The 11,800-nt window shown below is 48.2% G+C and overlaps 1 protein-coding gene across 1 annotated transcript in view; it reads left to right on the plus strand.

The window, feature by feature from the left end:
* LOC118417686 overlaps positions 1 to 11,800 on the plus strand; it is a gene marked incomplete in the record, with an annotated part of 29,438 nt that overhangs the window by 7,439 nt on the left and 10,199 nt on the right. The window contains 12 exon segments of the mRNA XM_035823343.1: positions 622 to 1,326; positions 1,782 to 4,865; positions 5,921 to 6,072; positions 6,347 to 9,049; positions 9,545 to 9,685; positions 9,994 to 10,071; positions 10,340 to 10,387; positions 10,695 to 10,748; positions 10,895 to 10,948; positions 11,081 to 11,158; positions 11,418 to 11,495; positions 11,645 to 11,698. Of these exon segments, the coding sequence (XP_035679236.1) occupies positions 622 to 1,326; positions 1,782 to 4,865; positions 5,921 to 6,072; positions 6,347 to 9,049; positions 9,545 to 9,685; positions 9,994 to 10,071; positions 10,340 to 10,387; positions 10,695 to 10,748; positions 10,895 to 10,948; positions 11,081 to 11,158; positions 11,418 to 11,495; positions 11,645 to 11,698 (7,229 nt within the window).

The raw sequence follows: 11,800 nt of genomic DNA on the forward strand, positions 1-11,800 counted from the left end.
GCACTGTTGACATTTGGTGATATTTGGCTAATCTTGATTTGATACGTATTTTAGCCACCTTTTGCAGCAGATCAAAAAGCATTGCAATCAAACCACGCCTCATCGTGACGTGTTGTGTACTTGATTTATTCTTTCAGCAACCTTACCACTCCATTGTTTGATTGATTCATTTCCAAGAAATGCAAAACATACACTCCCTCATTCCCATGAGATTGTTGTAACATGACCACGATCGAGCCAACAAACAACGACTGAGATAACTAACACCAGTACTATTGAATTACTAGGCATGATTGAGAACTGTAGGAAAACTTTCAAACTCCTGACTTCAATGTCTCATGATTCCTCATGGTAATTGTGAAAAAGTTAATACATAGAGTAGAAGAGGTGAACGTACAAAAGGAAACAGAAAAAGTACAAATGGATATTAGTGGCACATCTCGTATCAATGAACCCAGTAGCTTCAATATTCACAATGCACTTTATGCTAAAGTAAATTGAGCACCTCTAGACAATTACGTACCACCAACCATGTAGCATGAGAGCTAAAGTAGCTACCAGCACTGCTGTGTGGTGGTTTGAAGCCGATGAGTGCTGGAGGTTTCCTCCTTCTCCTTTCAGGGGACGCCGGCTTCCCCAGCAACGGCAAGGTTCCGAAGCACACTACAGGGTCACAGACAGATCTAACCTTGCCGACCTCTGACGACGCTGACACAGAAGAGGACCGGCCTCTTCTACAGGCTGCCGGGGACAAACGCCCCAAACGGCCCAAACAAAGCGACGAAACACAGACCGACTTCGACGACCTCGATCCTAGTCTAAGTCCTAGTCCGTTGAAAGATTTCAAATTTGTCGATGATTACTCCCCGAAAGATGAAAGTGGGCTACCGGGCAGTAGGCCCGCCGAGCCCAGACCTCAAAGTAGCGATTTTTACCGTGTCAGGGAAGGGCCAGCAAAATACCGACCGGCGTCTTACCTGATTGCTGTAGGAGCGAAGGATGAAGATGCAGAGGGTCCAAAGGAGGGACAGCCCGACCAAGGAGACGCGACCGATGGCAGGATGCCCTCGGACGAGGCCGGTAATGGCCAGACGTCCCCCAGTCGTATGGGCGGTGCAGTGCCATCTGTACAGTCCGACGACAGTGGGGTTCAGCTGGACGACGCCGGGAACCTCCATCCGCCAGGTACAACTCTGAGGACCATCACGAGAGAAACATATGAATACCGAGTGAGTGGAGTGAAGAGGGCAGCTTGGTTCAAGGGAGAGGCTGCGCCGGAGGACGGCAAGGGAGAAGCTGGAAAACCCATTGACAAAACTGGAGAAGGTAAGACTCCCTGACCCCACACCTACCCTTAGGATCTCAGCCCACTCCTTTCTAAGCCACCCTCTTTCTTCTCTTTATGTAAATCAGGGAATCGGTAATACAGTCACAATTGCTAACACAACCAAATGAAAGCTACCAAACGTGACAAAAGCAACAAGTGCCATATATATGTACCTAATATAGGTCTAGGGATGCTACTCTAGCAAAGCGTCACACATACTGTATAATAGATAGCCGACGATAACATATAACAATTTCAATATACCACCAAAATCAAGGACATAACTCCTCGTGCCAAACATTTCTAACCGAAGTGCCATATTAGTACTTAATATTAGTTAATACTGTTTACTCTTTTCAAATGTTTGATAGCACTACTTACCCACAGCATGGTCTAACTCGCATCTGGAATAATGACGACGGCGAGTACGAATCCAACTTTCGTTCCATCACAGGTGTCGGTGACACAAGTGGCGACGAAGGTCGCCCACCTCCTCGGAAGCAAACCGATGGAACACAGACCGACTTCGACGCTGTCGAACCCATTAGTCTTAGCGATGAATCTTTGCTAAAGAGCCACGACAAGGTCCCCAGCGATCCGGACAAAGTACACCAGTATCAAGGCCTAGCACAGAAACTCACCCGTGCTTATCTAGAATCAGAAGGGCGCCAACAGAATGACGACGCACAGGGATTGAGTACATCAGATGAGAGTTGGTACACACCTGAGACAGAATTTTACCCGTCATCCGGAGGAGAGCAGGGTTTACCTTTCTATGACGCATCATATACCTCCCCTGCAAAGCGGTCTTCCACGCCAAAACGGTCACCGAGTTCCGGTGAAGCTTCTCTATTAGACGACGACGTTTCTGGTGGGGGGAAGCCTACACCCGAAACGGGTATGTTAGGTGTAGGAAAACGCAAGAGTCAACAAGCCGACCAAGTACCTTCTGATGACACCTCTGAGCCGAGAACCAGGCATATACCTCGAGACAAAGGACCATCGCAGAAAAGTACTGGCGGGTCACAAACCGACCTCAATGAACTTGAACTCAGTCGAGTTGCGTGGGGAATAAAAGTGGATGATGGCGACCAACGTGCGGCTAGATCTGACGATGATGAAGAAACGCCAGATAAAGTGACAAGCGGTCATGGTAGACCAGCTGCCAATGAAGATGAACAAAGGAAAGATCAAGGTAGACCAGCTGCCACTGGGGATGGCCAAAAGAAAGGTAAAGTGGATCGGTATGGTATAGTGAAGATAGAGACCTCTGTGAGAAGAGAATACTCAGGCCCGGATGGCATCGGGGGTGCAGAAGAGCAAAGACCAGGCGAAACAGATGAAATCCGGCACCCTGACATCCATGAAAAGGCGGTACAAGGGAAAGACCGCGTGCAGGATGGCAGCAGGCCCACGGATACGGAAACGGGACGTGAACAAAGACCTGACTCAGATGAATTTGACAAGCCACTTGCAGGATCAGGGGTACGACTTGTCAAACAAACGACCACAGTAAGAGTTGAACGGAAAGCACAGCCATTACTTCTCACACAATCGAGTGCGCAAACTGAATTTGATGACAAAGTACTTGAAGACTACCTCGGACTACGACATGGGGCGTTGAAGCATGCTGGCCCAGAAGAGGGCAGTACTGGACGGGGCGGTGAAGATGAGAAAAGTGGTCTCCCCGCTGGGGAAAGGCTGGACATTCACGACCAATTGGGCCCTGTAGACGGTAGGTCAGGTTTGGACGATGTTGAAGGTCGTTCCGTAATGAAACATCGACCACAAGGTAACGCTGACCTTCGTGACAAGGCCGATACTGATCAAAGGAAGCAACAACTTGACCACAGACTTGCCGCAGACGGAAGAACGCCACTGCAAGACAGTGGCCAAGCAAGACCGTCCGCTGATGAACACCTGCCACCATCTTCAGCTCGGGTCGCCGATTATCGCGGCCCTGTTTCCGAAGAAGAGGGTCTTGACCCCGACAGTTCTGATAGAATAGGAGGGCAACTTGCAAAGAGATTACAGAGGGATATGAGAGCCGAGCAAGGCGTGGACCAATATGGCGAACCAATCATGGATCCGAGCGCCTCTCAACAAGGTAAACTCAAGCAATACGGCCAGTCGACAACTGGAGACTCAGGACCAATCATTTATGGCTTGCCTAACAGAGATGGATCAGGGGGCATTGTCAATCAGTATGGAAGGCCACTTGTTGAGGACGTACATGCGGATGAAAGAAAATATGCTCAAATCCATCCTTCAATGTACGAAAAGAAGGGTTCAACAACATCAGAGGACGCTTTACGTAGCCCACTGGGAAAAGACGAATCATTGAAAGGGCAACTGGGCCGACCTCATGGCCCGCTTACCTCGGAACAAGATGTTAGGCAAGCAAGTGGGGTCATAACAGGCAGAGGATTAAAGCAACTTGCCTTCGACCTTCATGGTCGTCCAATAGATGAACTACACCCAGACTACGGACGCCTCCCAAGTGATAGGAACTCCAAGGCATGTCAAGCTGGCGTCTCAGTAACTAGGCTTTTGCGAGACTATGACTACAAAGTTTATGGTAGACCGATGGGAACTGCGATTCTGACAGACGACGGTAGAATCGAAGGTATAGCAGCAACGATATCCCCAGGAAAAGAGGGAGCAACCTTGACGGAAGCTGACAGGTCGGATGTTACAGGTCCATCGCGACAGTCAGCCGAAAGTATCACGTCAAAGGAACCAGCCAAACAGCCACGGGATGCAGACGAGGTACATCCGTCCAAGCGACCAAGTATATTAGATGAACTTGACAGCATGATGGCCAAGGCAAATGCAGCTCTCAGCAGCGCCGAAAGACGTCTTTCGGAATTACAAACTGACGATCAAGAACCCCCAACGGATGACTCCACAGAGCAGCAGCATCCACGTGATTCTGGTGATCAGGATCTGTCAAGGCCTCCAACCGAGTTCACGGGTGCAGCCGGAAAGGGTGCCCCATCTCATTCTACCACCAAGGATAAACCTCGACAACAAGTCGAGCCACTGTCCGAGTTTGCCCAAGGGAAAGGCGTACGACGACATGGAGAGACTGATTCTAAAGACGGTGCACGGGAAATAGCCAATGCCGACCTTGCTTCACCAATCGCAGGTGATGTAGCTACAGATCGCGAACCTTACACGCCTTCGTCACCTGCAGACGTAGCCAGTAGCGGCGCGGGAGAGTCAGAGACGGATGACTCTATTATTGGCACCCCTCCTGATGCCGTTGGAAAAGACCAAGAATACAAGAAGAGTGACTATCGTGTTAGAACACCTACCAGTCCGTTTTCCTCGACGAACGTTGTTGGTAAACAAATAAGCAGCCGCGGAGCGGCGGACGCTGGCCCTCCGCATGAGACTAAATACGGGTACATCAGCCCAAAAGAAGAATCTCCAAAAGATAAGAGAACCCCCTCTCCTGGCGTTGTCCAAGTGCTAGATGCTTCCTTGACCGCCAGCGGAGACCGAACAACAGAACGATCTGGTCGGGAAGTGATTCGTAAGTCGACTCTTCTCGGCAAGGGGCAAAGGCATGGCTATGTAACCCGGCGCTATCAAACTCCATTCAGTAGAGGCCCTAGATTCATTTAACCATAGAGAATCTTAACCACTGCTTCTTCCCTGCCTTGATTCCAGAGGGGATCGTGTTTCCTAGATTTTCCATGTGTTCCACTGCTTTCTGCTGCCTTATCTTAACTTTCAATACCAAGTTCAATACATTTTTTCCCGTCTGTCGTATCATGTACCTCACGTCGTTCCTTCTGTTGCCATACCGATGCCAGGTACATGACAAATCCTGTTTCGTCAGATGGAATGGGCAGAAGCTACAGGGGATACTAATCAACAGAAAAATAGTTTTGCCTAATTGAACTAGGACAAAAACTAGCGATTTAACTATTTCAAAACCTGCAGTCATGTACCCGTCGTCAACTATCCCTACTCACTACTAACCCCGCAAGTCATACCTCTTTCCATGACAGGAGTCTCCCTGCTGTTCGTTGGACACTATGTTCGTCTTGGACCTTCGTTGCATATGCGCCTCGTTTTAGAGCATGGCCACATCAATAACCATAATGCATGTCAAGGTTGTTTATTGCATGCTAGGTGTTAAGGTTTGTGTACGGGATTACGGTGATTGCACTGCTGCTCATTGCTGCCACCTGGTATGCGAATACTCGATGGTGACGCGATCTTATAATTGGCATGTATTGTATTTGATGGCCCGTGTCATACAAATTTATATGGATCCGAATGAAATGATGTATCAGGGATCCTGTAGAATCCAATATCGCAGTAGCTGACTTCTTAACCTCATCATATTATCACTGCGCCCTAGTCTTGCAAAACATGATGTCTTTTTTAAGGTCGCGTCATTGTTAACTATACTAATTCAAGATGAAACTAACCACGAGACGAACAGAGGTAGGAGTAGAAAAAAACTCGAAAATGTCGTTGGTCAACTCTAGATCATGTTTGCCGTGTCAGTGGTTGTTTCATCTGGAGTTACGAACGCTTGAACCCCCATTCTTTAGGTGACGTTTCTTTACTTTACAGGTGGGGAACAACCGGGAGAGGACGAGCCACTACTTGGGAAGAAATCGTCTCCTATAGAAACATCGCCAGCAGACCAGGTGGACGCCGCTGGCACAGGGGCGTCTCCTTCAGCAGGATCTCCTGTAGATGAAGCTGCTCAGAAGGCAGCGGAGGTATGTACAATCAGAAGTATACTACTGCCTTACCACTACCCTGTCGTCGTCTCGTCTAGACTCCTTTACTTCGTTCAAAAACTATTGAATGTTCTCAATCGAATTCTATTCTGCTTGACTATACTCTTCTCTACTTCTCTCCCCTACTCTCAAATCTCCCTCCCTGGTCTTTTGGCATTACGAACGTCATCATATTCATTTTCGTCGTTTTTTTTATTTGTTTGTCATATTTATCATGATTTTGTCATACGTTTGTGTGATCCACCCGGTAAAGGCGCTCACTTTGAAGGCTGCAGGAGACGCAGCTGCTAAATCAGCAACTGAAAATGAAATATACGACGCTACCCGAAAAGCTGCGATACTCGCATCCAAAAAAGCAGCTGAGGAGGACCTGGCCAAAGTAGTAGCTAAAGAATCTGAGAAAGAGGCCGCCAAGGAGGCCGTGGAAGAGGTTCCGGCGAAAACTGCCGAAGAGGATGCTGCTGCGGCTGCGAAAGCCACTGAGGAAGCTGCGAAGCGTAAAGCAGAGGACGAGGCTGACAGACGAGCAGCACAAATGGCAGCGGAGGATGAGGCGGCCAGACGTGATGCAGAGGAATCTGCCAAAGAGAAAGCCGGAAAGGATGCTGAAGAAGCTTCAAAGCGTAAAGCAGAGCAGGAAGCTGCCATGTCAGCAACCCAAAAGGTAGAGAAAAAGGCCGCTGAAGAGGAATCTGTCAAAGAAAAAGCCGACAAGGATGCTGTTATAAGAGGTGCTGCGAAACATAAAGACGATGAGGAAGCAGCAGAGGAAGAAGCAGCAAGAAAAGCTGCCGAGGAAGCTGCCAAGAGGAGGGCTGATGAGGAAACTGCGAAACGAAAAGCAGAGGAGGAGTCGGCCTTGGCAGCAGCCAAGAAGGCGGAGGAAGAAGCGACAGGTAGAAAAGCTGCCGAGGAAGCTGCAAAGAGGAAGGCCGAAGAGGATTCAGCTAAGAAGGCCGCTGAGGAAGCTGCGAAACGAAAAGCAGAGGTCGAAGCGGCAAAAGCAGCAACCAGAAAGGAAGAAGAAGCCGAAGCAGCACGAAAAGCTGCCGAGGAAGCTGCCAAGGGGAAAGCCCAAAAGGATACTGCTAAGAAAGCCGCCGAGGAAGCTGCGAAACAAAAAGCAGAGGAGGAAGTGGCAAAGGCAGCAGCCAAAAAGGCAGAGGAAGATGCAGCAAGAAAAGCTGCCGAGGAAGCTGCCAAGAGAAAGACCGAAGAGGATGCTGCTAAGAAGGCTGCTGAGGAAGCTGCCAAACGTAAAGCAGAGGAGGAATTGGCCAAAATAGCTGCCGAGGAAGCTGCCAAGAGGAAGGCCGAAGAGGATGCTGCCAAACATAAAGCAGAGAAAGCGGCAAAGGCAGCAGCCAAAGAGGCAGAGGAAGATGCAGCAAGAAAGGCTGCCGAGGAGACTGCCAAGAGGAAGGCCGAAGAAGATGCTGCAAGAAAGGCTGCCGAGGAAGCTGCGAAACGAAAAGCAGCAGAGGAAGCGGCCATTGTAGCAGCCAAAAAGGCAGAGGAAGATGCAGCACGAAATGCTGCCGAAGAAGCGGCCAAGAGAAAGGCTGAAGAGGATGCCGTTAAGAAGGCTGCTGAGGAAGCTGCGAAACGTAAAGCAGAGGAGGAGGCGGCCATGGCAGCAGCCAAGAAAGCAGAGGAGAAATCAGCCAAAAAAGCTGCCGAAAAAGCTGCCAAGAAAAATACCGAAGAGGATGCTGCTAAGAAGGCTGCTGAGGAAGCTGTGAAACGTAAAGCAGCAGAGGAGGCGTCCATGGCAGCAGCCAAAAAGGCGGAGGAGGAACCATCAAGAAAAGCTGCCGAGGAAGCTGCCAAGGAAAAGGCCGAAGAAGCTGCCAAGAAAAAGGCCGAAGAGGATGCCGCTAAGAAGGCCGCTGAGGAAGCTGCAAAACGTAAAGCAGAGGAGGAAGCGGCAAAAGCAGCAGCCAAGAAGGCGGAGGAAGAAGCAGCAGCTAGAAAAGCTGCCGAGGAAGCTGCCAAGAAAAAGGCTGAAGAGGATGCCGCTAAGAAGGCCGCTGAGGAAGCTGCAAAACGTAAAGCAGAGGAGCAAGCGGCAAAAGCAGCAGCCAAGAAGGCGGAGGAAGATGCAGCAAGAAAAGCTGCCGAGGAAGCTGCCAAGAAGAAGGCCGAAGAGGATGCTGCTAAAAAGTCCGCTGAGGAAGCTGCGAAACAAAAAGCAGAGGAGGCGTCCATGGCAGCAGCCAAAAAGGCGGAGGAAGAAGCAGCAAGGAAAGCTGCCGAGGAAGCTGCCAAGAAAAAGGCCGAAGAGGATGCTGCGAAACGAAAAGCAGAGGAAGAGGCGGCCATGGCAGCAACCAAGAAGGCAGAGGAGGAGGCAGCCAAAAAAGCTGCCGAGGAAGCTGCCAAGAAGAAGGCCGAAGAGGATGCTGCTAAGAAGGCCGATGAGGAAGCTGCGAAACGAAAAGCAGACGAGGAAGCGGCAAAAGCAGCAGCCAAAAAGGCGGAGGAAGAAGCAGCACGAAAAGCTGCCGAGGAGACTGCCAAGAGAAAGGCTGAAGAGGAAGCCGCTAAGAAGGCCGCTGAGGAAGGTGCGAAACGAAAAGCAGAGGAGGAAGCGGCCATAGCAGCAGCCAAAAGGGCAGAGGAAGAAGCAGCAAGGAAAGCTGCCGAGGAAGCTGCCAAGAAAAAGGCCGAAGAGGATGCTGCTAAGAAGGCCGCTGAGGAAACGGCGAAAGCAGCAGCCAAAAGGGCGGAGGAAGAGGCAGCCAGGAAAGAAGATACAACCGAGTTGGCAGAATCTGCAAAGGTTGAAGAGGATGATGCCAGAAAGGCTGCTGGGGAATTGAATAAAAAGGCGGAGTCTAGATCTAAGCCTAGGATAGAAGACGATATCTCCCGCAAATCAGCGGAGGAAGATGTCCAGGGTAGAGAACCTGGAGCTTATGTAGCAGCTGAGGAAGCTACAAAGATAACTCCAGAGGTACCCAATAGATGTAAACTGAATCAGTCTCACGTTCGCCTCTCTTATGGGTGACCTACAAACGGTACCTCTAACACATGCCTAACGATCCTTATTTTTTTTCAGTGGGATTGCTTTGCAGGTCGTCGTTTGTGGAGAGATCGGTCATACATATCATTGTCTAACCAATCACAGACCATACGGGTCGATAGGAGAGGCGAACGAGGGACTGTTTCAGCAAATAGCGCACCTGTAAACCACAGACACTGCATGTCGGAAGCAATGGCAATGCATGTTCCGATTAGTCGTCACAACCTCTCTTGTCATGACGTGTCAACATAGTCACCAAGCTGCGCGACATACGGAAATGCAACCCTGCGTCTGTTTTCATTATCATGATACAACAGTCAACAAGCGCGCATAAGTTTCTATTTTGATTATTTTGTTTTCTTTTGTTTCTCTTTGTTGATTATGATTTTGCGTTTCCCTCCCTTGTTTTTCATCCGCTAATTCCAGGAAGCTGCCCAAATGGGTGCAGCTGACGAAGCCGCCGCTAAGGCGCGCGCAGAAGAACAGGCAGCAGCGGAGAAAAGGGCAGCCGAAGAAGAAAAGGCTGCTAGACTTACAGCAGCGGAAGCTGCAAAGAAGGAGGCGGAGGTACTAACATATTGTAGAGGAGGACACGTTGTATGTTATTAACGTACTAACATTGATAACGGCCTTACACGTTACATGTTCATATACTTAGACGTATTCGTTCTTGTGCAGATCATTTACATACTGGTTGACAGTGACTTTGATGTTCCTGAATCATAATGTTCTGTTTTGCTGTGTCAATATTACAAATTGCAAACTGTCGTCTCAAACTCTTTGTTTTTTGTACAGGGTTTAATTTGCGTTGCGCTCAGCTGTATTTCTCATTTGCATGATTCGTCCTTTTGCATGTTCACTTTTCCTAAATCTAGGAATCTGCTAAGAAGAAAGCAGCCGAGGAACTTGCGGCAAAGATCGCAACAGAAGATGCTGCTCAGAAAGCGGTTCAGGTACACGCGGAACCTGCTAACACTGCACATTTCTATTACTAGGTGGCTTGTAAGACGGCATAGAAGATGTAGCGCTTCTTTAAGTCGCTTCTAGATCTGCTTCTTACTGCTGGCTTAAATCGTTAAGGGAGTGGCTTATGCTGAGTGACTGCTGCTTCACATATGCTAAGTTTCTTTCAAACCCTGTTTTAGCGACTAATCTACTTTTGAGGCCCAAATGAACTCAGATTACTAAGGTTTCACTGACAAGGTATTATCTCTGCTTTAGGCTGAGCCAGCCAAGCTGACTGGGAAAGCGGCTAAGAAGGCTGCCAAGGTAGAACTGTTACTAGTTTGTGATTGCGCGATTTAATGAGGAATCATTTATTTCTATTGATAATATGAGCCAAGCAAGTAGTACAAACAAGCTGCTACATACGCATTCGGTGTTGGTGTTAATCTTTGAGTGGTGTTCATGATGTAGTCATGTGACGTTACTTTTTGATGTGCAGTCTGTATGTTGCGCGTGTATGTAAACTGTGTTGTCTTTTAGTTTGTGTTGGTATTCTTGGTTAATATTTCTATTCTACATTATTTATCTGTGATCTACGCCAATATTTTGTTGTTACTGTTTGTCAACATAGGAGGCCGCAAAGAAAAAAGAAGCAGAGGAAAAAGCTGCCAAGAAAGCAGCAGAGGTACTTCCTAGTTTTTTAAAGATCATTATTGTTTCTTTGCACGTGTCAAGTAAATACAATAAGCAACAAAATGGTGATAATCTCTCTTTCCTACATTTATCTTTATTTCGACATTCTTATTTGATTTCTTTTTCTCCAATGTTTAGGAGGCTAAAAAGAAACGGGAAGCCGAGGAAAAGGCCGCAAAGAAAGCCGCTGAGGTAAAATTGCATGTTTCGGGCAGTGTCGCCACTTTTGGAGATCAATGGACTATTCCTTTCGAATTCGTTATTTCACTTACCTTCCCTCGTGGTGTCTATACACTGTCCTGTTCTTGATGTACCTGTTTCCAGGAAGAAGCAAAGAAAAAAGCAGCGGAAGAGAAAGCAGCAAAAAAAGCTGCCGAAGCAGCGGCAAAGAAGGCGGCTCAGGTAGCATTCGTTGGTCCTTATTCGCGTTGTGAAGTCTGTGAAATTGTTTTTGTCAGTCTTGTGTCGTGTGCGATAGATCAATAGACTTAGACGTAGCTGCTGGTTGTCGTGTTCTATTCCATGGTGCAGCGACTGTCGTGCTATTTGAGAGCAAACGATACAGCATATTAGACTTCATTCAAAATCAATAGTAGGCTCTTTTCTATTGTTTTGAGTAAAAGAAGTCACAGTTTAAAGAATGTTCGTTGTCCTGATTCAGGAGGCCTCTAAGAAAAAGTCGGACAAGGAGCTTGCAGCTAAGAAGGCAGAAGAGGATGCCGCACGTAAAGCAGCGGAGGTAGTCAATAAGATGTCGCAGAAGTTTGGCTTTCTGACTTTCCCTTTCCTTTGAACTTGATCCTGCTGACTTCTCTTTTTGCTTCTGGCCCTTTATGATTTTCAATGCTGAAATTTGTAGCGTGTGTAATGTGTGCTATTTATTTGCAGGAGGAATCCACAAGAAAAGCTGCGGAAGATCTTGCCGCAAAGAAAGCAGCTGAGGTACTTGATCATGAGAGCAAATGTCCTACGCTCAACTTCCCACTAACAGATTCCCTTGTTTCCTTCCCCATGCTGTGCTGCGTGTGTTTGTTCTGTGGTACC

Source organism: Branchiostoma floridae, chromosome 6, assembly GCF_000003815.2.
Source record: "Branchiostoma floridae strain S238N-H82 chromosome 6, Bfl_VNyyK, whole genome shotgun sequence".
Taxonomy (NCBI): domain Eukaryota; kingdom Metazoa; phylum Chordata; class Leptocardii; order Amphioxiformes; family Branchiostomatidae; genus Branchiostoma; species Branchiostoma floridae.